The sequence below is a fragment of the Seriola lalandi genome, unplaced genomic scaffold, assembly GCF_002814215.2.
Source record: "Seriola lalandi dorsalis isolate HSWRI2012SDOR001 ecotype SW California unplaced genomic scaffold, Sedor1 jcf7180002054464, whole genome shotgun sequence".
NCBI lineage: Eukaryota > Metazoa > Chordata > Actinopteri > Carangiformes > Carangidae > Seriola > Seriola lalandi.
The window spans coordinates 353,788-377,119 of NW_019525017.1; the positions used below are offsets into that span (position 1 = coordinate 353,788).

The 23,332-nt window shown below is 38.8% G+C and overlaps 4 protein-coding genes across 4 annotated transcripts; 2 read left to right on the forward strand and 2 right to left on the reverse strand.

Annotated features, from left to right (window-relative positions):
• Positions 1-2: 2 nt before the first annotated feature.
• On the forward strand, positions 3-8,252 carry LOC111658682 (protein tyrosine phosphatase receptor type H; the record flags this gene model as incomplete). The annotated part of the gene is made up of 18 exons (XM_023411282.2): positions 3-102; positions 490-747; positions 996-1,265; positions 1,610-1,867; positions 2,126-2,395; positions 2,661-2,912; positions 3,112-3,339; positions 3,964-4,227; positions 4,523-4,616; positions 4,717-4,764; positions 5,008-5,089; positions 5,255-5,345; positions 5,461-5,537; positions 5,769-5,903; positions 6,202-6,324; positions 6,584-6,744; positions 7,035-7,170; positions 7,744-8,252. Coding segments are annotated over 18 exons (2,982 nt in total), but the record flags the coding sequence as incomplete, so codon positions are not given.
• LOC111658683 (putative nuclease HARBI1) lies at positions 8,160-10,915 on the reverse strand. The gene is made up of 2 exons (XM_023411285.2): positions 10,117-10,915; positions 8,160-9,023 (listed from the first exon to the last, which is right to left on the reverse strand). Exons 1-2 carry the CDS (start codon positions 10,802-10,804, stop codon positions 8,593-8,595), a joined length of 1,119 nt encoding a protein of 372 aa, XP_023267053.1. The 5' UTR covers positions 10,805-10,915; the 3' UTR covers positions 8,160-8,592.
• Positions 10,916-11,549: 634 nt separating this feature from the next.
• pigp (phosphatidylinositol glycan anchor biosynthesis, class P) lies at positions 11,550-13,771 on the reverse strand. Its single transcript, XM_023411242.2, has 4 exons — positions 13,308-13,771; positions 12,774-12,846; positions 12,510-12,628; positions 11,550-11,978 (listed from the first exon to the last, which is right to left on the reverse strand). The coding sequence occupies exons 1-4, from the start codon at positions 13,387-13,389 to the stop codon at positions 11,866-11,868; spliced, it is 387 nt and encodes a 128-aa protein (XP_023267010.1). The 5' UTR covers positions 13,390-13,771; the 3' UTR covers positions 11,550-11,865.
• A 235-nt stretch (positions 13,772-14,006) lies between these two features.
• On the forward strand, positions 14,007-18,149 carry rexo4 (RNA exonuclease 4). The gene is made up of 8 exons (XM_023411200.2): positions 14,007-14,500; positions 14,611-14,945; positions 15,031-15,177; positions 16,282-16,475; positions 16,579-16,667; positions 16,761-16,835; positions 16,979-17,053; positions 17,271-18,149. The coding sequence occupies exons 1-8, from the start codon at positions 14,294-14,296 to the stop codon at positions 17,427-17,429; spliced, it is 1,281 nt and encodes a 426-aa protein (XP_023266968.1). The 5' UTR covers positions 14,007-14,293; the 3' UTR covers positions 17,430-18,149.
• The last annotated feature ends 5,183 nt before the right edge of the window (positions 18,150-23,332 follow it).

The window sequence follows — 23,332 nt, forward strand, 5'->3', positions numbered from 1 at the left end:
ATGTGGTCTCTTCGCTTACTGCTGGGACAATATATAACTTCACTCTCTTCGCTGTGTTTGAGGGACTCAACAGCACTGGATACACATTTGAAGCTGTTACTGGTAGGTGACGATGAAGTACTTGAACCATGTTTTGCTGGTGATGTACAAATTTTAAATCTATTGTCATAATTAAGTGTACTTGTAATTATCCTTATTGTTATTATTATCATATTGTTTTAACAAATTGGTCCTGTTCATTGGATGAGCAAGATGAAACTTGCAGTAACATAACATCAATATCAATTTTGAAAATCCAATTTTCAAAATTTCTGCTAAGTGTCTGTTTATATCCGAGCTCCTCATAATCCTTACTTCAAGTCAGTAGATAAGTGGAACTGAATGATTTTTTTTTTCATTACTTGAAAAAAAAAATAAAACTACTGAAAACATTATTTTTTAACATCAACATTTTGTTAAAACTTCTTCTCCCTTCCTCTTTGATCCCAGCTCCTCGTAATGCAGATGGGTTTAAATCAGTTAACCAAAGTGAGAGCAGTATAACTCTACAGTGGGAAAAAGTGGACAACATCCTCAACTACACACTTAAGTTCAATGAAGGAGAGAAAGACGTCACTGTGTCAGAAGGACAAGAACCAGTGAAACACACAATCTCAGGACTCACAAGTGGGACAGAATACAACTTCATTCTCTATACTGTGTTGAGAGAGATCAAAAGCTCTGGAGTAAACCTCACTGCATTCACTGGTAAGAGAAATTTCCTTTCATACAGCTGTAAAACAAAGAGCCAGGCCAGAGCTCTGTACCAACATCTAATTTAAAGGTTCTCAGTAACAGAGGGATGTTGCTCACTTGATATTTTTGTCTGCTGCTGATAAAATAACGAACTGAATGAAACCTTTTATTTGCTTAAAAAACATATTCAAAACCCGTCACTGTGATAAATGCACTCAGCTCCTTTTCACTAATGAAACTGTCAACTCTGTGTTTTTTAGTTCCTGACAGCGTTAAGGATGTGACGGTGTTGAACCGAACGGAGACTAGTATAACTCTGATGTGGGACAAGGTTGACAACATCACAAGATATGTCCTACAATACGATAGCAATGGTAGTACAGAAAAGCAATATATTAATGCATCTGATCAAGGGACATCAGTAGAACATGTGGTCTCTTCGCTTACTGCTGGGACAATATATCGCTTCACTCTCTTCGCTGTGTTTGAGGGACTCAACAGCACTGGATACACATTTGAAGCTGTTACTGGTAGGTGATGATGAAGTACTTGAACCATGTTTTGCTGGTGATGTACAAATTTTAAATCTATTGTCATAATTAAGTGTACTTGTAATTATCATATGATTGTTATTATTGTATTATCATATTGTTTTAACAAATTGGTCCTGTTCATTGGATGAGCAAGATGAAACTTGCAGTAACATAACATCAATATCAATTTTGAAAATCCAATTTTCGTAGTTTCTGCTAAGTGTCTGTTTATATCCGAGCTCCTCATAATTCTTATTTCAAGTCAGTAGTTAAGTGGAACTGAATGATTTTTTTTATCATTACTTGAAAAAAAAAGCTTCTCCCTTCCTCTTTGATCCCAGCTCCTCGTAATGCAGATGGGTTTAAATCAGTTAACCAAAGTGAGAGCAGTATAACTCTACAGTGGGAAAAAGTGGACAACATCCTCAACTACACACTTAAGTTCAATGAAGGAGAGAAAGACGTCACTGCGTCAGAAGGACAAGAACCAGTGAAACACACAATCTCAGGACTCACAAGTGGGACAGAATACAACTTCATTCTCTATACTGTGTTGAGAGAGATCAAAAGCTCTGGAGTAAACCTCACTGCATTCACTGGTAAGAGAAATTTCCTTTCATACAGCTGTAAAACAAAGAGCCAGGCCAGAGCTCTGTACCAACATCTAATTTAAAGGTTCTCAGTAACAGAGGGATGTTGCTCACTTGATATTTTTGTCTGCTGCTGATAAAATTATGAACTGAATGAAACTTTTTATTTGATTGAAAAACCTACTCAAAACCCGTCCTCTGTTGTAAATGCACTTAGCTCCTCTCTAAACACTAATGACACTGTCAACTCTTTGTGTTTTTTTTTAGTTCCTGACAGCATTAAGAATGTGACGGTGTTGAACCAAACGGAGACTAGTATAACTCTGATGTGGCACAAGGTTAAAAGCATCTCAAGATATTTCCTACAATACGATAACAAGGGTAGTACAGAAAAGCAATATATTAATGCATCTGATCAAGGGACATCAGTAGAACATGTGGTCTCTTCGCTTAATGCTGGGAAAAAATACCATTTCACTCTTTTCACTGTGATTGAGGGACTCAACAGCACTGGATACACATTTGAAGCTGTTACAGGTGGGTTGTCTCTGATTCTTCATTTGTAGTTGGATGTTTTACTTATGACAAATTGCTGTGTTTAACTATACCTTTTATAAGCACTTTGATAATTGGTCTAACCCATCATTAAAGAAAAATAAAATTTCCAATAGACATACATGGATGTTTCTTTAATTCCATCTCCTCATTAATCAAATAAGGAACAGATTTTGTTACAGTGTTACAGTTACAGTGTAACGCCTCAGGTTTTGTGGTGTGTAAAAGATTTCTCTGTTTTCTTCAGTTCCACCAATGGTGTCTTCAGTCAATGTGACTGAACGCTCTGTGACAAGCTTCACCCTGACTTGGGACAATGGTGATAAAGACTGGACATACCTGCTTCAGATTAATGGCAGTAACAGCACAATTACCCCGGATGCAAATGCTGTGTCACATTCAGTCAAATCTCTCAAGCCTGGGACGGATTATCCATTCAGTGTGATCACAATGTTCTCCAAACTCAAGAGCATTCCTTATAAATGCTACACAGTAACAGGTATTTACAGGCCTTCTCCCTGATCAACTCACAAATTGTCGACAATAGATATTTTTTCAATATGACTGATAAAATTTTATTCTACATCTATATTTACAACAAGCCCACAAGTCCTGGTTCTGTAAAACTCAAGTCAGTAAATTATTGAACTTTAACAAATGAAGACTTTTGTCTACAGTTATTTTCTCATTCATTTCAGCCATTGACTGTACCAGTGTAACCTGGCATGTTACTAACTCATCGATCCAAGGGATGGTTGAAGGCTTATTCTCGAATGCAACTGCCTCTAATGAACACACTCATGTCAGTCCTGAAGGTAGCAATGTTTCATTTACTGGCCTTTATCCTGGTGCAACCTATGAGGTGTTACTCGTGTACAAAAGACATTCTACAGACTTTGAACAATGTCGCCACAAACTAACGATCCGTAAGTACAAACCTGTCTCACCACATTAACCTTAATGTTTGTCTGCAATTCCCACAGATGTTATGTGGAGTACTAGGATGATGTTCCTCAAGCTTTACTTCAAGATTTAAGATTTCAATGCATTTAACCATAATGGTAGTGGAAGGTGACTTGTGCATTCATATAATTAATTTAGTTTTCTTTTTAGTTTTTGAAATGGTTAAACGTGATTATATGGGGTGCAATTAATGATTATTATCAATTCATTTATTGATGGAAAAATAGAAATGCCCACAAGTACCCTTCCAAGGTTTCAGATCAGCATCTGCAAATGGATTTTTTTCAAATCAGCAGTCAAAGACCAAAAAATGTACCCAACATATAAAACAGCGAATAGCAGCAAATCCGCAGTTTGATAAAGCTGTAATGATAGTTTAAATCGAAAAATAGCTTACACATAATATATTATGTGGCACTATGGACGGCAGATTTTAATATGACAGGTAATTTCCATCAAATCTATGTGTCTATAGAAATGTATTAATCAATGCTTTTTTTCTTTTTGGACAAGTCATATTTTTACACTATGTTATTATATGTTGTTATTTGTGACTGTAAAGGCATCTTTCCACTTGTTTCATTCAGTTCCTCCAAGTTTGAGTGCTCGCTGTGACTACTGGGATGCTGGCTATTCTATCATTATTGTATGGAATAAACCAGAGGGTGTTGTGACTGAAGTGGAGGTGAATGTGACTGGGCAATCTCACAAGGCACTTGCAACTGAGGAACACAAGATCAAAATATCTGGATTCCAACCTGCTAAGATATATGAAGTGTCTTTAAGTTCACTGTCTGGGACTGTAAGGAGTTATGAACCATTTGTTTTTTTGTGTTCTACTGATCCAAGGGGTGAGTCAAAGTGAATATAGTACTCTATAGAAATACTATTTCAGCGCATTTCCTGATGTAAAAGTTCAACAATATATTATCACTTTTTCGTCATTATTGTGCTTTTGGCATTAGTTGTATGACTTGCCTGTTGTTTAGTTTTGGTTCTTTGAATTATTACCCTTTTTCCTACATTACAAAACTCACCCTAGTGGTAAAACAAAGATAATTTCACTGCGATGCAGATAGACTTTTCTGCTGGGTTGAGTTTCTGCTGTATGATTGAAAGGATTTAATCCAAATATTTTCCCTGTAGGAGTCATTGCAGGGTCGGTATTTGCTGTGCTGCTTTTTGTTGTCCTGGTCTGTCTGGCTGTCTTCATTTTGTTCAAAAGACCAGATTTAATCAGGTTGGTTCTGCCCCAGTGACAACATTATGGCTATATTCTCTCTCTGAAACATACACGTCAGACTCAGTCAGTGAACGGCTTTGCTTCTTTCCCGCAACAGAAAAAAAGCATTCATTGGTGTATCCAAAAAATCGGATAAAAAGTGCAAGTAAGTTAAGGTTTCATCTCTTCATAATGGCATCACCACTGTCAGTCCCCTTCATTATAGTAAAAGGAGTTTATTAAATGTTGTATAATGTGGTATATATGGGATAGAGTTAATAGTTTACCACATATGGAAAATATACTCTAAGATTCTTTATACTTTATTTGGTCAAATGTATTTATGCCAATTGTCTTACATATCATTATGTACACAATGTGACATGTGTTTTACTTTTTCTTTTTAAAGAGCAATTTCTGTAGCAAAGTTTCCAGACCACTTCTGCCAGTTAAGTGTGGATGACAATAGAGGTTTCAGCCAAGAATATGAGGTAGCATAAAAAAACAAATTATATTTTGTTCTTCCTCTTCATTTTCTTCCTGTTTTTGTATAGGACTGTAAAATTGGATCTGTATAGTTGTGTTAATGTTTAATTTGTTTTTTATGTTGACTTTCCATTGAATCACATGCCGTGTCATCTGCTAACTTAATGCAGAACCTTGTTCCTGTTGGCACAGACCAGACACGTAAAGCAGCTATTCTACCTGAGAACAAAGCCAGGAATCGCTTCAACAACGTCCTGCCATGTGAGCCTGTCCTCTGAAGTCACAAGCCATAGAAACGCATCCAATGGTCCATGTCATTCTAGCTGTGGCTGTAGTTAAACCACTGCAGTTAAACCAACTTGTTTTTCCATCCTAGACGACTGGTGTCGAGTGAAGCTAAGTACATCAAATCCCGATGAGACCTCTGACTACATTAATGCCAGTTACATGCCAGTAGGTATTATTTGATAGCTGACAATCATCTCATAAAGCTCTTTCTGTAATTACTATTTAGTTTATGAAAATCTTGACTCAAACTCAAAAACATCCTTCTGTAAGATAGGGCAGGTTTGATAAGCTTGAACCACGCTGACTTTATATGAGTCATGAGCATAAAGTGTTGGCAGTGTAGGACATATAAAAGCTAGAGAACTGTACATATTAACTTTGACAACTGCTTCTCAGGGATACAACAGAGAGAGAGAATACATTGCCACTCAGGGTCCTCTGCCCTCCACAGTTAGTGATTTCTGGAGGATGATTTGGGAACAAAGAGTGAAAGGCATCGTCATGGTAACCAACTGCGTTGAAGGAGGGCGGGTGAGTCTTCAGGAATGTTTTATTGCCAGATCTTAAGTGCTAACCTCAAATAAAAAATCATGAGCTGTTGTGAATCATTCACTCTTATAGACACTATGTTGTCAAATGTTGACAACTTCCTTATCCACACAATTATTTTTGTTTCCCTATGGTTCAGGTGGGTTTTGGGTCACCACAAACAACTGGCACAATTCTAAGACTGTTGTTCATCGCCATTTTCTGTTCTATTGCTACAACTACATTAAAACAACTTCAAGAATCTGATTTCTGTTTTTTAATGTGTGTTTCCTGTTGCTAGACCAAGTGTGAACGATACTGGCCGGCAGACAGCAAGCCTTGCCTTTACGGAGAGTTCTTGATCACCATGAAATCTGAGCAACAGGAGCCTAACTGGACATTGAGGGAATTCAGTGTGAAACATGTATGAATCTCTAAAATTTGAGTGTAACTAAATAGGTTGGGTGGTATTATCATACCTCTGTGTCGTTAAGCAAAAAAAAAAAAAAAAGTGTGACTGTTTCTGGACTGAACTTCATTTGGCTGTTAATGTCATATGAGAAGCATGTTTGAATTTTCACACATTTGCTTGCTGTGTATGATGACAACTTTACCAGCCACTATATCGGTTCATGACGTAGCCCTACAGTATTTGAAATAATACATGTGAATCTTCTCAACAGACAAACACCTCTGAAGGGCGCACGGTGAAACATTTCCACTTCACAGCCTGGCCTGACCATGGAGTCCCACAGGGCACCGATGTCCTGATCCAGTTCAGAAGACTGGTGAGATGGCACATAGAGAGAGAAGGGAATGGAGCACCAACAGTGGTTCACTGCAGGTACAGAATATTTCCTTCTTCTAAATCTGGACAGTAGCCTGTCAACATGAGTAGCTTACTGTGATTACAGAGTATCTTATGATACACTGTATATGCATATACATTTTTATATAAAATACCAACTTTTACACCATTTCCTGGCTTAGTTGTGGTATGACATTTCTCAGGGGGTGGGGATGTTTCAGCATCAGAAGTGTATGATTTCTACATGAAATTAAATATCTATTTGGAAACCATCAGGACTACCTCATGATGACTATTATACTGTACCTGTGTTGTCTCTCTCTTAGTGCTGGAGTGGGGAGGACAGGCACTATCATTGCCCTGGATGTGCTGCTTCAGCAGCTAGACAAAAAAAGAACAGTGGGCATCAATGCTTTTGTGCACAGGATGAGACTGTGTCGACCGTTCATGGTTCAAACAGAGGTAAACTGATCATTTAAAGTTGCTTTGGGCTGAGCTACTTCCTTAATTAGGTACCCATTTATTTAGACATTCCAAAATGTCTTTTCCAATATCCCATTTAAACTTTAACTTAAAGTCAATCTGCCTGAATATAAACCAAATATAGACACCTTCAAGTAGATTCAGTGACATTGTTATTTCCAAGTCCTTGTATAAAGATCTCTGTAATTTTGAGAGTAAAAAAATATTTATTTCAATCATATGAAATTTTAACATAAAGCCATATGTGGCATTAGGGCCATGGATTGTGCTCTTTCTATCTAAGTGCCACACATTAATATATGCTACGCATTACTTTCAAGCACATTTGCATTCTCTGTGACACTTGAGTGCAACCACAAAAGTGTGCTCTACATTATTGGGAAGCTCTGAGGCTGGTAAACATGCAAAGTATACCTTCATGTTTATCTGGAGCAATTATGTGTGAAAGGAAGTGTAAGGACAGGCTACAGTGAGTACATACAGCAAGTACTCTATACCCCAAAAGAGTTCTGCTTTTTAAATGACCAGGAACTTTGCTTTACTTCTTTTCAGTCACAATATGTTTTCCTGCACCAATGCATCATGGACTGTCTGCAGCCAAATGAGATGACCGAAGAGAACATATATGAGAATGAAGACATGATATATGTCAATGCCACTGCACTCCGAGAGCTTCGTCAACAGTAGACAAATGCCTGAAACCAACGTGATTGTCAAACGTGCAGTCAGTCTTTGTGCAAAATATAGTTCTGAATTCAACATATCATTTTTGTTATAAACTGTAAATATTAATATTAATGACATGAATTTACTGAATATGCATAGCACACTTTGCAGGATTTATTTAACTTTAAAAGAGAATTTTGTTCTTCTAATCTGCCAAATGTCTATTATTATTATTATTGTTGCTATTATTATTATTATTATTATTATCGTGTAAGGGAACAACACTCCAGATGACCACAGAATGTTTTCAAATTACTTTTATTAAGAAGAAATATAGGTAGAAAAGAATGATTATCTATTTGTATACGAAATAAAATATTTTATGTTAACAAAAATACCTGAATGTCTTCCTACCAACTCCGCAAACAAGGTGAAAAACCCAGTGTTCCATCACATTTACATATTAGTGTCAAACTGAAAAGCAACAGAAAGCTGTGAAATCCAGCACCGTAATCTGGGTGTTAGTTTCAGTGTTTGTCCTCCTCAGTGTGTCAGTACGTCAGTGATACTCTTTGCTGCTTTTACTTTATTGATATAGTGTGTTTTTAATGATTGTTTCTTTTATTAGTTGTTTTTGCGTGTGGACCCCAGGAAGATTAGGGACCACTGTGTGGAAGCTAATGGGGATCCAAATGAAGACATTAAGAAATGGAGCAGACGATGCACCCACTCTGTTCACACATTGTCCTCTGTGATGTTGTTACTCGGTGGGTTCTGGCCACTGGTGACTAAAGAGAAGTTAACATCGATGAGTTTCTGTCTGGCTTTCAGAGCCTCTGGGTTGACCTCCACTGGCGTCGATTGCTGCTTGCCAGGATGCAGGGGCTCAATTTTACCCGCTGCAGGCGGGGGAGGGACGGAAAACTTCTTTGCAATGTTGTGCAACACACAGCATGCCTTGATAATGTTAGACTTTTTGTTCAAAGAAGTTTCTTGTGCAAAACCAAGTTGCATCAGACACCTGAAACGCCTCCTCAGGGAGCCGAGCGTTGCCCTCATGACGTTGTGGATCTTTGTGTGGGCCTCGTTGAAGCGGCCCTCCTTGTCATTTGCAGGTTCAGACACAGGAGTCAACACATGTTTGCTTAAGTGGTAGCCTTTCCCACCTTTAAGGGAGACACAAGACAATGCAGTTAATACAACATTACAGAAACAAGTCCATTCAAATGTTAATCCTATATATTGTAATTTAATGTATTTTTATATTTAAGAAATTTAAGATGTAGTATGGAGTGTGAAGGGTATAAACTGGCCTGGCAGTGTAGTCTGCCGGAAATACTTTATACAAAGTTAAGACATCCATCTGTACACCTACTCAAAGGAAACCATTTCAAACATGATGAAGCAGTTTAAGCAAAGCAGTTTCAGGGATAGACAGTAAAAGGATGTGCATCATTTCCTGTGAACAGCTTTACCGTCCCTTTTGAAAATATTCACACCCCTCCACTTTTTGCACACACCGTTGCATTGTAGAGTCAATTTGAACTGGATATACTTGTCATTTTTAGAAATTTATTAAAAATCCCAAACTGACATTTCTCATTTACACTGTATATGTTGGATGGGAAACAGACCCTGACCAGCGGGTCCAGCTAGAGGAGTGATTGTAAAATATGATGATTGCACTGCATGGGTACTGTGACAAAATGCTAGTATTGTATAAGTATTGGTGTTGCATAATTTAATGTGACAATCTTCAGAACTGAGTGTCAAAGTTTATTCTTGACTTTGGAAACAGTAGTTTCATTAAAAAAACAAAAACAACTTTCAATGACCCACTTAGTAGCGAGATTTCAACCACATCTTTCTCAGCAAATCCAGTCTGCTGAGGAAGACTATGACATATGATTGAAAGGTCTGGAAAAGGTAGTAAGTGGAACCGGGGTTAAGATTTTCTTCGGTTGAGTATTACTTCACATACACTGTTGTTGATCGCATAAAGTTGTAAGAAACAAAAGCAAAAATAAAATCGCTGTGTGTTTAAGGAGTAGGGGATTCTCCATGTGTTGGTTGTTTAGTGGTTACTGGAGTAGATGATGCGGGTGTGTTAATGGGCTGATGTTACACAGAAATTCAGCAAAAACGTACACTGCCACTGGTGAAGCGTCACCGATTTTGTCACAATTGTTATGCATATGATCAAATGCGTCTCTCCCATGAATTGCCTTTTGAATCTTCCTTTTTTTTTTCATGTCTTACCAACAACCCAATATGGTCCATGCAATTCGTTCTCCATCTCCCTCCCTTTGAACGACGACTCCCACATTTCCTGCTCAAACGTGCTGCCCACGCAACAATGTTCAACACTGAGTATGTTGCCGTCGGAGTCACACATGATCTGGCTCACGACCGACGTGTAACTCAAGCTGTTGACAAAAGCCCTGAAGGTGCTCCTCTCATACGGAGAAGTTCTGATCCTGAAGTGGGCTGGAGCCAGGACGCCCAGCACGTTGGGGATCCCACATATTTTCTCTATCTTGAAGGCGACATTGGCTCTGGCGTCCCGGGTTAGTGGGAATGAGATGAACTGATCGGACATCCCTGCGATGACGTCGGAGACTGTGCTAATAACAACCACGGCGTAGTCCGTCTCGCTCAGTCCGAGTCTCTGCAGCACGGCAGAGGAGGAGACTCCGTGTGCGTAATAGTTCAGCGCCACCATGACCATCGCGTCTACGGGCAGCTCAGGGTTGTCCATAACGACTGTCTTCATGCGGATGCGTATAGCATCTGTAATGAAAGCGATGCAGGATCTGGTGAGGTGGAACATCTGGAACAAAGCTTCGTCGTCGAAATCGTCGAAGCAGCTCGGAGGCTCATGGTCTGCCGCGCCATGTCCGAGGAGTTCCTCCTGCACCGCGAGCCACACCGGCAGAGCGAAGGCCATTTGTTTGCTGCTGCACTATGTTTAAACACACGTGTGACTCTGGCAGAAGGCCCAACAGAGCTTAATGGAGGAACAACACATAATAAAACATGGCGAGCGTCATGGAGGCACGGTCTTCTTCTATGATGTTTTAGGCAGTTGCCAAAGCTGTGTGGTATCGCCACCTAGTGGCCAAGCATAAAAAAACACCGACAAACGCAGCTATATTTAAATACATAAATAAATGACATCTTCAGTCATTTCAGTAAGAAGGACTTGGGGAAAGTGTGACTCATTATGCAAATACATAAAAATCCTAGCGTTATCGACAGGTTTCAGTTGTGCTTTACAGATAACTGTGATGATGATAATTCATAACTGTACTTATTTCATCTACTGCACATTGTAAACCCCGTAGAGGAAAAAACTAAAATTACCTTTCAGTTTTAACATTTATAGAATGGTATCACTATAAAGCAAAAGCTTTGATTGTAGATCTTATTGCAGCACTAGTTGTGATTTAAACGGATGTACTTCACGATAAAATCTTGTGTTACGCCGCCTTAATGTCGTTCATCTGAATCAGGACATTTCAACACTCACTTAACTGCTCCTGTGGGCTTTTTGCAATGTCACCTAGAGGTTAAGGACCTCCTCTTACGCAGATGAATAACATTCATGTAATATATTATAGCTTATTTATTTTATTTAATAATAATATTAATGCCAAATCAAAGGTATAATTAGTGCACAACAAAACAGTATATATAAAAAGTCAAATTTATTGAAAATAATCATATGCCTTTCTGACTCTGACAACCATGATATAGTGTTACATCACATTCTGTGTACCACTATTATTAACACACACACACAGAACATAATTTGACCCAGTACAGAAGTGTAATGCATCAGAAAAAGTCAGTTCATTCAGTAAACCTTTGCCCCATGTTGCAATACTCTGGATAAATAAATAACTAAATAATCATTTTATAAACAAGGAATGAACAATGACACTACCATAAATCCCCAGCACCTTCACTTCTGCTCTGCCTCCTGCCAAAATCAGTTTCTGTTTGTTATCATTTCGGCGACAAGTAGAACATTTTGTTGACTTCACTAATGGAGACATCTTTCAGTCTTGGTATTCCCCCAATGCGGTAGCCTTCAGTCTTCTGGCCTTGAGCGTACACATCTGTGACAGAAAGGAGACATTCAGGGGGGTTAAGGTCAGGAAGTTCAGGATATTTAGAGGAAATCCTGTTCTCATTTGAGCATTTTGTCATGTCTGGAAGCATGCTGTCAGAGATTAAATGTATTGTGTAAATCCCATTTAGAACTTTAGTAGATAATTGTTATATTTCTTTTTTTATTAGTATTTTTTGCCTTTATTCTGTTAGCTGTGGGGAGAAAGAGAAAGGACACTCAGGGAGAGAGAGAGGAGATGACATGCAGCAAAGGGCCACGGGTTGGAGTTAGGAATTTAGCCACTGTGGTACACACTGTAATAGGTAAGCCACCAGGGCACCCAGTCGTTAAATTTCATATTATTCTCAGCAGAAGGAGTTGTAGTACTAATTACTGTATAATGGAGGCTGCAGTGGCAGTAGTATCAGTATCAATGGCCATTGTAGTGCACATCTCACTAGAATGTAAATCTGTATTGTTGCAACACAGCTGCCTTGTCACCTAACCAGTCACAGTTAGCATACGGTAATGTCCTCACCTGTGATGTTGTCCACAGAGTCGAGGGGAGCCGTGTTGGTCATGTTCACTCCGAACAGCAACAGCACAGTGATCGTTAGTGCAACCAGCAGATAGATTGGCACCGCAAGAGCCCAATATCTACAGAGGACAAAATGTTTCAGCTAATGGATCATAAGACTTAGTATGGTACAGGTATTTCCTGAAGCATGTTTTTCTTTTAACAGTAAAGAGAGGGGACTTGTTACTGAATAACTAATATCTGGTTAGAATGTTTTTAACTTACTTTTGAGGCCAATAAGTGAGCCCCATTGAATGAAGCCACTCCTCTGGTATGAAAGCCCACAGGCAATACAGGACTGTGGAGAGAAGAAAGGAAAGTAGATGTCATATTGTAGACAGAGCAGACAGGGTTTTTATGTTTGAATACCTATTTACAAAATTAAAGCATGTATTTAACTAAAGCAGACTAAGTACTAAGTATTTTGTAAAGACAGATGGATCTAATGATAATATATGAGAGACACAAGCTGGGGCTATATTTTACAATGTGTTATTGTATGTAATATGTAATACTACATTATATGCCCGGGTTACATGACCCGGGAAGTCAGACCAATAGAACAATGCTTGTGTTGTACTGATATGTACAGTACCAGTTGGGAAGGTGTGTTCAATCTTTTTTGACTGGTACTACATGTGAAAATTCAATCCCTTAATGCATCTGCCCATTTTTTTTTGTTTTTTTTTTAGATTATTATTTCAATTGAGCATGAAAAAGTAAAAAAAAAACAAAACAAAGCAACAAAATTATACTTACAGAAGCCAAACTGCGAGCCAAGGAAAAGAACAAACCCATAAATGGCCCTCTCCGGCAGAGGAGAGGGAGAGTTTTCCACCATGATCTGAAATCTCACAGACGTGAGGAAGCGTAAAGACTCGAATAATATATAAACTTCAGACCCAGTTATTAACTTATAAATATGGCTAGGTTTGGTTCACCCAGCTATTAGCTATTATTAAAGCCTCCCATTAAATAGTCACCAGATGGTTTCCAGTCAACTAACCTAAACTGAACTTTGGATATTACGAAGATCTCCTCCAAATATGCGACACGACGTGTTTATCCAAAACGTGATCAAAGCTGACTGTGCCTACACCAAAAAAAGAGGATAAAATCAACATGTCTACCAAAATCCAGAGTGCTTCCTGTCTTTAACACATTTTCTGTCAAACATCCTCAGCATCTTAAACATACATGATCGTCGATCAATTATCTTGCCTACATATTGTCCAATGTGATAATCGGTACGATGTGAAACAGTCGCCATAGACGGGGTTCCGCATTTGGAATAAAAAGCAAAATAAACAGCAAAACGTCACTTTTTTGACTTATTAATACACCATGACGGGTTTGAATGGGTATAAGCTTAAAGAAACACACTGTAGTCTTTGTATTGTTCAGCTTTGTAAATAACAAGACACGCGTATGTTGCGGTGTGTTCAGCCGGCCTCATTTAGTCGTTACACACCCCGGAAATACACAGTCCAGCATGGCTTTGGAGCATTTGGAGCACCTGAAGAGTACTACTGGGCAGTTTTATCAGCAGTTTGAGAAATTATCCGACAAATCCCTCTTCGTTGGTGTTGCTACACGCATTTCATGGTGAGACATTGTTGTCCGTTACTTTTTGAAAGGTTGTGCTGTAACCAATTGACGGAGCTCTCATGGTCCAGCGTGTCTGAGGACAGACTCAACATACTTAGAGCAAATAATACAAAAATATTTCACCGAAACTGGCCGTGATGTCGAAGGTGAAGGCAAAGAAAAAGGACGCTCCAGCGAAAACGCAGCAGCCCAAGTCTAAAAAGAAAAACAACATGAAAAAGAAAAAGCAACAGTGGTTTAATCAGGCGTTTAAAAAGAAAAAGCCCCCTCGCATAGACCAAGGGAAAGCACAGCCCCCGAAAGATGCCCAACAGTACTCTGCCAACTGGAAAATATTACAAGAGGTAAGAGTTTGGCCTGCGTTAGACGTTTTACATGTGATTTTAGTCTTTGACATTTTCTCACTTTCACTACTTTCCTGAAGATTGTTCACTGTTTTTCAAAACTTCCACAGATAATAAAAGCCAGTCAGCCGGAGAAGAAACAGCCTGAGGCGCCGGAATATCAGAATGGTGCTCTGCAAAAAAAGGAGGCTAAAGAAAATTCTTCTAAAAATACTTCCAAGAACGATACAGGTCCCAGGCAGAAACACGCTGCGAAAAAGATGAAGACGAAGACTGTGTCTAATAGTGTTGTCCACAAGGATGCTCGGGTGAAATTGAAGGTTCCGGCTGATTCGCAGACAAGACAGTCTACTGCTCCAAAAAGGAAAAGCAACAGTGGGAAGTCAAACAGCGAGCAAGCAGCCAAGAAACAGAAGTCTGTGGTTGAGGAGACGAAACCCACTGAGTAAGTACACAGCACGAACCTATGCTATTATTTAGGACAAGAATAATTATGGCTGCTAATGTCATCCTGTTCTTTGCTCTTGTAGAGAGGACCTTTGGTTTGATGATGTGGACCCTGACGACATTGAGGCGACAATCGGAGCCGAGGCAGCAGAGATCATGAGGAAGAAGCAGGGCATCCTGAAGGGCAAGGATACGGAGAGCGCCCTGGTCAAGGAGAAAGCCTTTGAGGGGTGAGTGATGCCTTGTGTTGGTGCCTCGCAGATGTGCTTCAAAAATGTAAATGCAACGATCATATCACGCTTGAAAAGGGAAATGACATGTTGACACTTGGTTACTAAATCCTAGAAACATATGCGTCTCATAGGAATCGGAATGCTTTCATTCATAATTATGTGAATTCACAAGACTAATTACGTCATGTGAATAGTTAAGGCGTAAACGGATACATCTGTTATGACCTGAATGCAACATTGGCGCCAGTTTAGCTGCAGTGTGGATCCAAACTGCTGTTTTTTTTTTTTTTTTTTTTTTTTTTATTGCAGCTTTCACATTTACTACAAATATCACATAGTTAATATTACCACTAACTATTTTCACTGTGGTTTAACTGTGCCTTCCTGGCAGCCATTGACTTCATTTTCTTGTCTTACCTTATAAAAGTCAACTTGCAGTGACATAAAACAAGATTTATGTCAATGACCCGTGTTAATGCATTTCAGAGTGGGGATTGTGCCACTTTTGGAATAAGCAGTAAAATCTGTATTTGCAATGTTGAGACATAGTGCATTTGCTGGGAAGATAAAAAAAAGTTTTATGGATAAAATAACCAGACTGGAATGTCTGTTATTGGCCAGTCCACAAAACAAAATGTTAATAAATCAAGGAATTTCATCACACTGATGCAAAAAAAAAAAAAAAATCTTCAAATCCAATATTGCCATACGTTTTTTCGACATCTAAAACTGAAACATTTGCGAACAAATGGCAGCTTTGTACTGCAAAGAAGAAAGAAAATGAAAAATGATCTTTTTTCTGATGTTTATACTTGCATTTGTTTATTGTTGATTTTCTGGCAACAATGCTTGTGAACACAAGTCTGGTCCTGCATATATTACATCTAAAACACTGCAACATGCTATGGAAAATGATTGACAGTTAAGATAAATGATATCAAAACACTATTATGACCATACTAACTAGATAGAGGGGTTATGTTTTCAACATATGTAACGAAAGCAGAGAGAGGGTTTCTTCCCAGCTTTAACTCCTCAGACAGGTTGACATAGTGATGACTTTCTTCTTCCATCACCTTTGTTGCCATTCGCCAACATTAGTCTCACCAGAGCTGTGGCCATTGATTGTGAGATGGTGGGAGTGGGTCCAGATGGAGAAGACAGCATCTTGGCGCGTGTGTCTCTCGTGAACCAGTTTGGGAAATGCATCTATGACAAATATGTAAAACCTACAGAGAAGGTGACGGACTACAGGACAGCCGTCAGTGGCATCCGGCCAGAGGACATCAAAGATGGTGAGTCACAAAGTTAATTGTAATGAACAATAAACAACTTTATGAGAAACTTCTCCATTTACTGTTACACTATAATTTATTGTCCATGTTTGCCTCACTGCAGGAGAGGATGTTAAGACTGTGCAGAGGGAGGTAGCTGAGATCCTGCAGGGCAGAATAGTGGTTGGACATGCCATACACAATGACTTAAAGGTAACCTGGATGTAATATATGCAAGTGAACTAATGTTAGAATTTTCAAATTAAGTGTCAAAATTTATAAACCAGTCTTAAACCCCTGTTTCAGATTTTACTGTTGGATCATCCAAAAAAGAAAATCCGGGACACTCAGAAGTATAAACCCTTTAAGAAGACTGTTAAGGTAATCATATGACACAATGGCCAAGGAGTTTAAAGGTTTACAAACTTCATGAATGTGACTCCCAAATGCCTGTGGATCCATTCCCATGTCCTTGACCCAGATCATGAAATCTAAGCGATAATGAGATTATTTTCTTCTTCTAGAGTGGTCGACCCTCGCTGAAACTCCTCTGTAGAGAAATACTCAACGTGAAGGTCCAGCAGGGTGAACATTCATCTGTAAGTCATCATCAAACACAGCTCTCGCTTAGAATTTTCAACACAATTCAATTCACTTTTCAGTTAATGAATAGTAATAATGGTCATGGTCTGTATGCTCTGCCTTCCCTTGGCAACAATAACAGGAGTTCTCAAAATTACGAAAGATAATTATGAAAAATACAAAATGTAGCATCTTGGATTAATCTCTTAACCTCTTCCTTCCACTCTTCTCCAGGTCCAAGATGCACAGGCCACCATGAGGCTGTACACATTAGCGAAAAAACAGTGGGAAGCAGAGATTAAAGCCAGTAAGAAAAACAAAGACTCAGACAAGAAGAGGGAGAGAAAGCCAAAGTTGCCTAAGAACAAGAACAAGAATCCCATGGGATTATGAATTCAAAACCAATCTCCAAGAGGACAGGGGGATCAGAGCAGACTGAAATGATCGGATGTCTGCTTTTGTTTTTGGAAGACAAAAGAAACCACAAGCAGACTTTTGAAAGAAACAGATGTGGAACTCTTCTGTTGGTTTACAAGTATGACACTTATGACCTTATGAAAGATCTATCACACCCGTCCCTGAGAGTGATGAAAAACAAACCATTAAGAATAAAAAAGGAGATTTTCGTAGCAATGTGTTTTGGTTTTCTAACAGTTTTTGTCAGCCTGAGCACCTCATTTCCAGGAATCGAAGTACTTGACTGTTCTGCCAAGACTTTCGCAAACCCACAACTGTTTTCACCAAGTATCTCAGGCTGTGAGATGCCGGATGTACTTGGCCAGGGAGTAAAACATCTGTGAGAGCTTGGAGCTTTTATTTATTCTGGACCTGTCATCCATTTCCGACATCACAATTTTTTCCCAAAATTCTTTTCCCAGCAGCTGGATGCAAGTGTTGAAATCTTGCATGTTACACTTCCTTCACAGAGTGTTCTTTAAAGCACTATATCACATTGTCCAGTGCCACACAATGCGTTTGTGACGTATCGTGTTTGCATTATGGTTGAAGCATTTACAAATGGTTTAGATCTTTGGTCTCTTGACTTGGTTTGTAATAACTTGATTCCTGTTTGCCTTTTAAAAGTTTTATGTTTTGAATAAAATGTAAGAATTATTTCTCTTTATATTGCATTTATTGTTTATAAATCTTCTTACCAGTGATTCCATTTTTGTCAGTGACCTCTTGATTTTTTTCGTCATCTCTCGAACGGAGCTATCTAAGAAGCAGGCGGTTTTCCTGGAATTTGCAGCTCTCATACGAGCTAATGGCAAACATCAAGAGATATGGAAGCACAGTGACAACTGTTTCATGTCGCTTGTCAACACCATCCTTGTCATGGTGACGCTAGCTTACAACAGCATGGTTCCCTGTATTATTTACTACCACATGACAGACATTCTCATAGTATTCCTGATGCCCCTGTGGAAATCAGACATAACGTATAAGGTATGTATGTTTCTATTTTTCCTTACCGTCTTTTTAAGCATTTCAACGATGAATCAGACTGTTGAGGTTCATACTGCTGTGACTGGTTTCTGCTCTTCGGATCATGGCCTCTCGTGTCATGTGGTGCAGCTTCTATAAGTGTGTGTCTTATGCTTCAACTCCAGCGACAGAGTCAAGGATTTAGGCTCCCTGTGTGCCCACTGCTGACAGTATGTCAGTGTGATTTGCTGTCCATGTTTGATGGAAAGTGTCCCCTTCTCATTGTAGAAATGAAACCTGCACCCTTGGTCGGAAGAGCCCAGGCTCGTAATTATACCCTTAAGTTATGGATTCTGGAGGCCTCAGACAGATGAAAACTTTATTTATCATTCGAAGACAAACACAGAAGGTGAGGGACCAGTACCCTTCAGAATTAGAAGAAGGGTGAACTGTCCTTCCGAACCATTTCTGCTTTAAATGCAAGTACTTTTTTTAACGAAAGTGTGGCTTTGATCTCAGTAGAAAACTCTGTGCAGATAGTTTGAATATACTTATAATATCATTATTCATAAAACATCTTAACAAAAAAATCAGGCATCCAACTTGTATCACCCAGGCCTGGAATTTTATGTGCCTTTATTTGTTGTTTTTCTTGCCTCAGTCGTCGTCATAGTGTAAGGGATTTAGGCTCCTTGTTTGCCAACAGCATATCAGTGTGATTTGCTGCCCAGAAGCTGATGCACATTGCGCCCCACATTGCTAAAATGAAGCGACGCCCTTGGTCTGCAGCCTCCCGGCTCTAAATTAGGCTCTGTATGGAGCTCGGGCAGATGCTTTGAAGGCCTCTGGCAGATGAAAAGCAGAACAGCAGACCTCAGTGTAAATTTGAATGCAGGGACTGACTCATCTGCTGAGACAAGACTGTTATTTTAGTTTGTTTTTTGGATAACACTGGGTGTTTTGGGTACAGCAGGGTTATGATTGTAGTGCAACAGAATAGCAGAGATAATTCCTCACTGGATTTCCCATGTGTTCACAGTGAAACCATAATGTCTCCCCCTGTCAGCTTTTTGTTAGACTACAAACATAGGAGCACAATGAGAAAAGCTGCTAGGTTCTTGATCATTTAAAGTATATATACTAAATATCAGCAGATCAGCTAGATTGTTAGGAGGATTATAATGTTGGGTCTCTTCTGCCTATCGAGAGGCCACCATCAGAATCTGAACCTGGAGGAATAAATTCAGTCTGAGTTTATAGGAAGAAGTAACAGAGTAGTTGTAATTTGATAGATTATGGGAGATGTATTGTGGAAGATAGATGGTCTAAAAGTTTAGCGTGACTATATAGCTTTATGAATGTTACGCTGAATAGAAAACAGCTCAGATTAACTTATCAGAAATTAACAGCAACTTCAATTAAATGTGAAATACATACATTTTTCTGCAGGTTCGGGTCTCTCAATCAAAACAATAACAAAATATGGAGTTTGGTAACATGAAGTAGCGTGGGATCATGGGAGCTTTTCTCTTCACCACCATTGCTGTCATTGCAGTCTGCTATTCCTGATTAGGATTCATTCAGTCTCAGGCGTACAGGGTTTTTTTTTTTTTTTTTTTTTACTGGCAGCTAAATTATCCTCAGAGGTCTCCTCCTCTCCAAAACAAATGGACCCAGAGATTAAATCGGTTAAAATACCGAATTAAGCAGTTTGCGTTAATAAACCAGTATTTCTTCAATGCTGTTTGGTGAGACTAGACGTATTGGAGGGGCTGTGACCCTAACTGCTCTAGCATTTGATCCATAAACCCAGTGACTAACATCCTTCATCTGATTAAAATATATGGTTAAAAAATGATCTAAAAAGTGTATCGTAAAATTTCTCTATGTTTGAAAATTTCTGTAAACATTTGGGATCATATAAGTACATAACTACAAAATATCTATAGGTCTAGTCATTTATAATGCAGAAAAGTTACATATTATAACGTGAAGATGATGCTCATTAATTTCACACGTGTAGTGACCGTCTCCAGGGACTCAGTTTGCAGAAATCATACATTAAAAGTTGTGACACCTAAAAGTTGGACAGAATAAAATTAATACAAGTAATGCAAACTTTCTCTTAACGGATATGTTATTGCAAAATGCATATGAAAGGGCCTCGCATTCAAAGTTTTCTATCAATGAGTGCTTTCCCCTGTTATGTATTGGACATAAACATTTTATTCTGGTTCAAGAAACCTGGATAAACCCAGCGGTATGCAACCTCTGATAATCACCTGGGTGCTGTGGCATGTAAACACCTGATCCAGTTTTCTGGACACTCTCTGTTGGTGCAGGTTGAGTTATTGAGAAATCAAGACACAAATCCATACTAATGATCATATACCTCGATATTGTTAGGACCATGTATACAGGGATGTGAGTAACCCGCTTTTATCATGATTCATTTAAACATCAAATCCCAAGTTTGATCAAATTCAAGATCTAATATGAATGTAAATGTATTCAGTGAGGGTAGACTAAATATCAGAAACCCTTTTCTAGACAATATAACACAATTCACCTCAAACTACATCCTCTAAGACCAACATAAAAGTGAATCTAAACCTTTATGAATGTAAATTATGAGAAGATGCTTGGGCCTGTTGAGTCCATACTATGAAGGAATGGATAAGGAACGGTATGTAAGGGTTAAAAGAGTAACACATTACATTTTTGAATCAATCCATTTTCTTTTATTTTGGAAACAATTTTCTTTATGTTACATTGGGGAAAAAAGCTGCATCTTACAGGAAAAAAAAACAGTTATTGCAGTTTAGACGTGGCCGGGGTCAAGACAAAATTCCAGGAAATCCAGACAGTTATATGAAAAGTGAGTCATTTTTCAACTGGAAAAACGTGATTTTATCGGAAAGACATTTGATTTCTGAGAAATTGTATAGACTTTATTAAGCAGCATAGTGTTTCAGTCATTATTCACTGATTATTCCATCAATCTTTTCACTGCCTGTCTGACTATGTTTTGATAACAAACGGTCAGGCTGAACAGTTCACTTAATTTTTGTTTAAAGCCAAAACATTATTTCATCTCTTCTGGCTGTAGGTTTAGTTTAATGTCTTTTGGAACTATTTTCATGATTACATGTGAAAGAAAATCATGAACAGTTGTATATCAAAACTGCAGACCATCCCAGGATCCCATGCATGAAGTCCATATATAAAACTATAGTGTCAGTGAGGTAAAAAGATAACCAAGGTTTTCGTTACAATAACACAGCATTTGTGTCTTTTAATTCTTAAATTAATCTATGCGATTTATTTGCAGAAAATGGAGACAAAATGAAGCTGTAACACAAGGAATAGAGTCTCTCTACAGTATTTCTCTTGATACCTGCAGTGCTGAAAATAACATGGTAATATGACCGCATCCACTCATTTAACAAATCTCACGATGGGACTGGAGGAATGGCTGCTGTTGCTAACGTGGCACTTGTTTCATAATTCAATAAAATGTTGCTTACAGTCTTCCTGACTACTCCACATGGTTTCTGTCTCCAAAGCGATTAGAGTTAATATTGACATTTGTTGTGTGGTTTGTGGGTTTTCAAACACACCGCTATTAAACAGCACTTCTGCAAAGTTTGATTTGTGTGTCTTGCTTAGTTCACATGCCAAAATCCAATTTTATATCCCGGTGCAACCACCTTCCACCGGACATAAGATATGTTACAGGCCTGACCATCGCTCCGAGTTTCATCTGTGAAGTGACATTTTTCATTTCTGAAGACGAGCAGCAGCGAGTCAGTAGACACTGTTTCTCAATTGGTGATGGGCAACATCAATTAAGATTATTGAACCACCAGTTTCTCATTGTCAGTCTGTCTTTGCATCTTCAAGGCCAGCAGTCCTTTCTGTTCAACTTGTAATGCAGTCTCGATCCATACAAATGTATAGCATACAGTAGATATACAGCAAATGATGAATATTACAGGCTGTTTGTTGGTCGTTGCAGTCCTTTATTGTTTTCATAATATATCCAATGTTTAGAGTCCACCCGCACAATAATGATAATGACATTTAGTTGAAACAATGGTAAACCAGTGAGACTGAGGACACCATCACAGAGCTGCTTTTGTCTCTGTCAGGGCTTGAGAATATTCTCTTGACCACACACAGTCTCCTAAGGTCTTCTGCTCACTACTTCTTTATGCATGAACTGCACTATGCTGCCGCCAAGAGACTGACTGTGGATGTGTCTGTGTTGACTAATGCCCACTCTTAGTCGGACACAAAGTTGAACATTCAGTATTTATGCAGGTTGATGAAGAAACAGTGTCAGCTACTTTCTGTGGATGACTTCCTGCTCATCTGTTCTGCTCCGAAGGTGGATTCACTTTTAGCTTAAAGCAGAGACCGGCTTTTATGGGCCTCTGTCAGCGGCGTCGGAGTCTTGGTCCATCTTAGCTGAACATGCAATTGATTTTGTTCTTAGCTGATGGTTATCAAGCTTTGCCATAAAAACGACTGTGAGATGGAGCTCTCAATATAGTATGTAGCTAATATCTACAAATAGCTGGTTTTTAGCCATGTGTGGTGTAGGTCTATGGATTGAAATGTTGGTCTGTCGGTTGGTTGTTCCACTACTTTGGTCCAGACTAAAATATTTCAACAACAATGTGATTGATTGCCATGACATTCTGTAGAGAAATGATTGGTCCCAAAAAGATGGATCAATGAATGAATTTGGTGATCATCTGACTTTTCCTGTAGTGCCATCATCAGAGTGAAAAGTCTCGAGAACTATTGGATGGACTGTCATAACATTGGCTCCTGATAGACTCTTGTTTAGTTATTTTATTACCCCT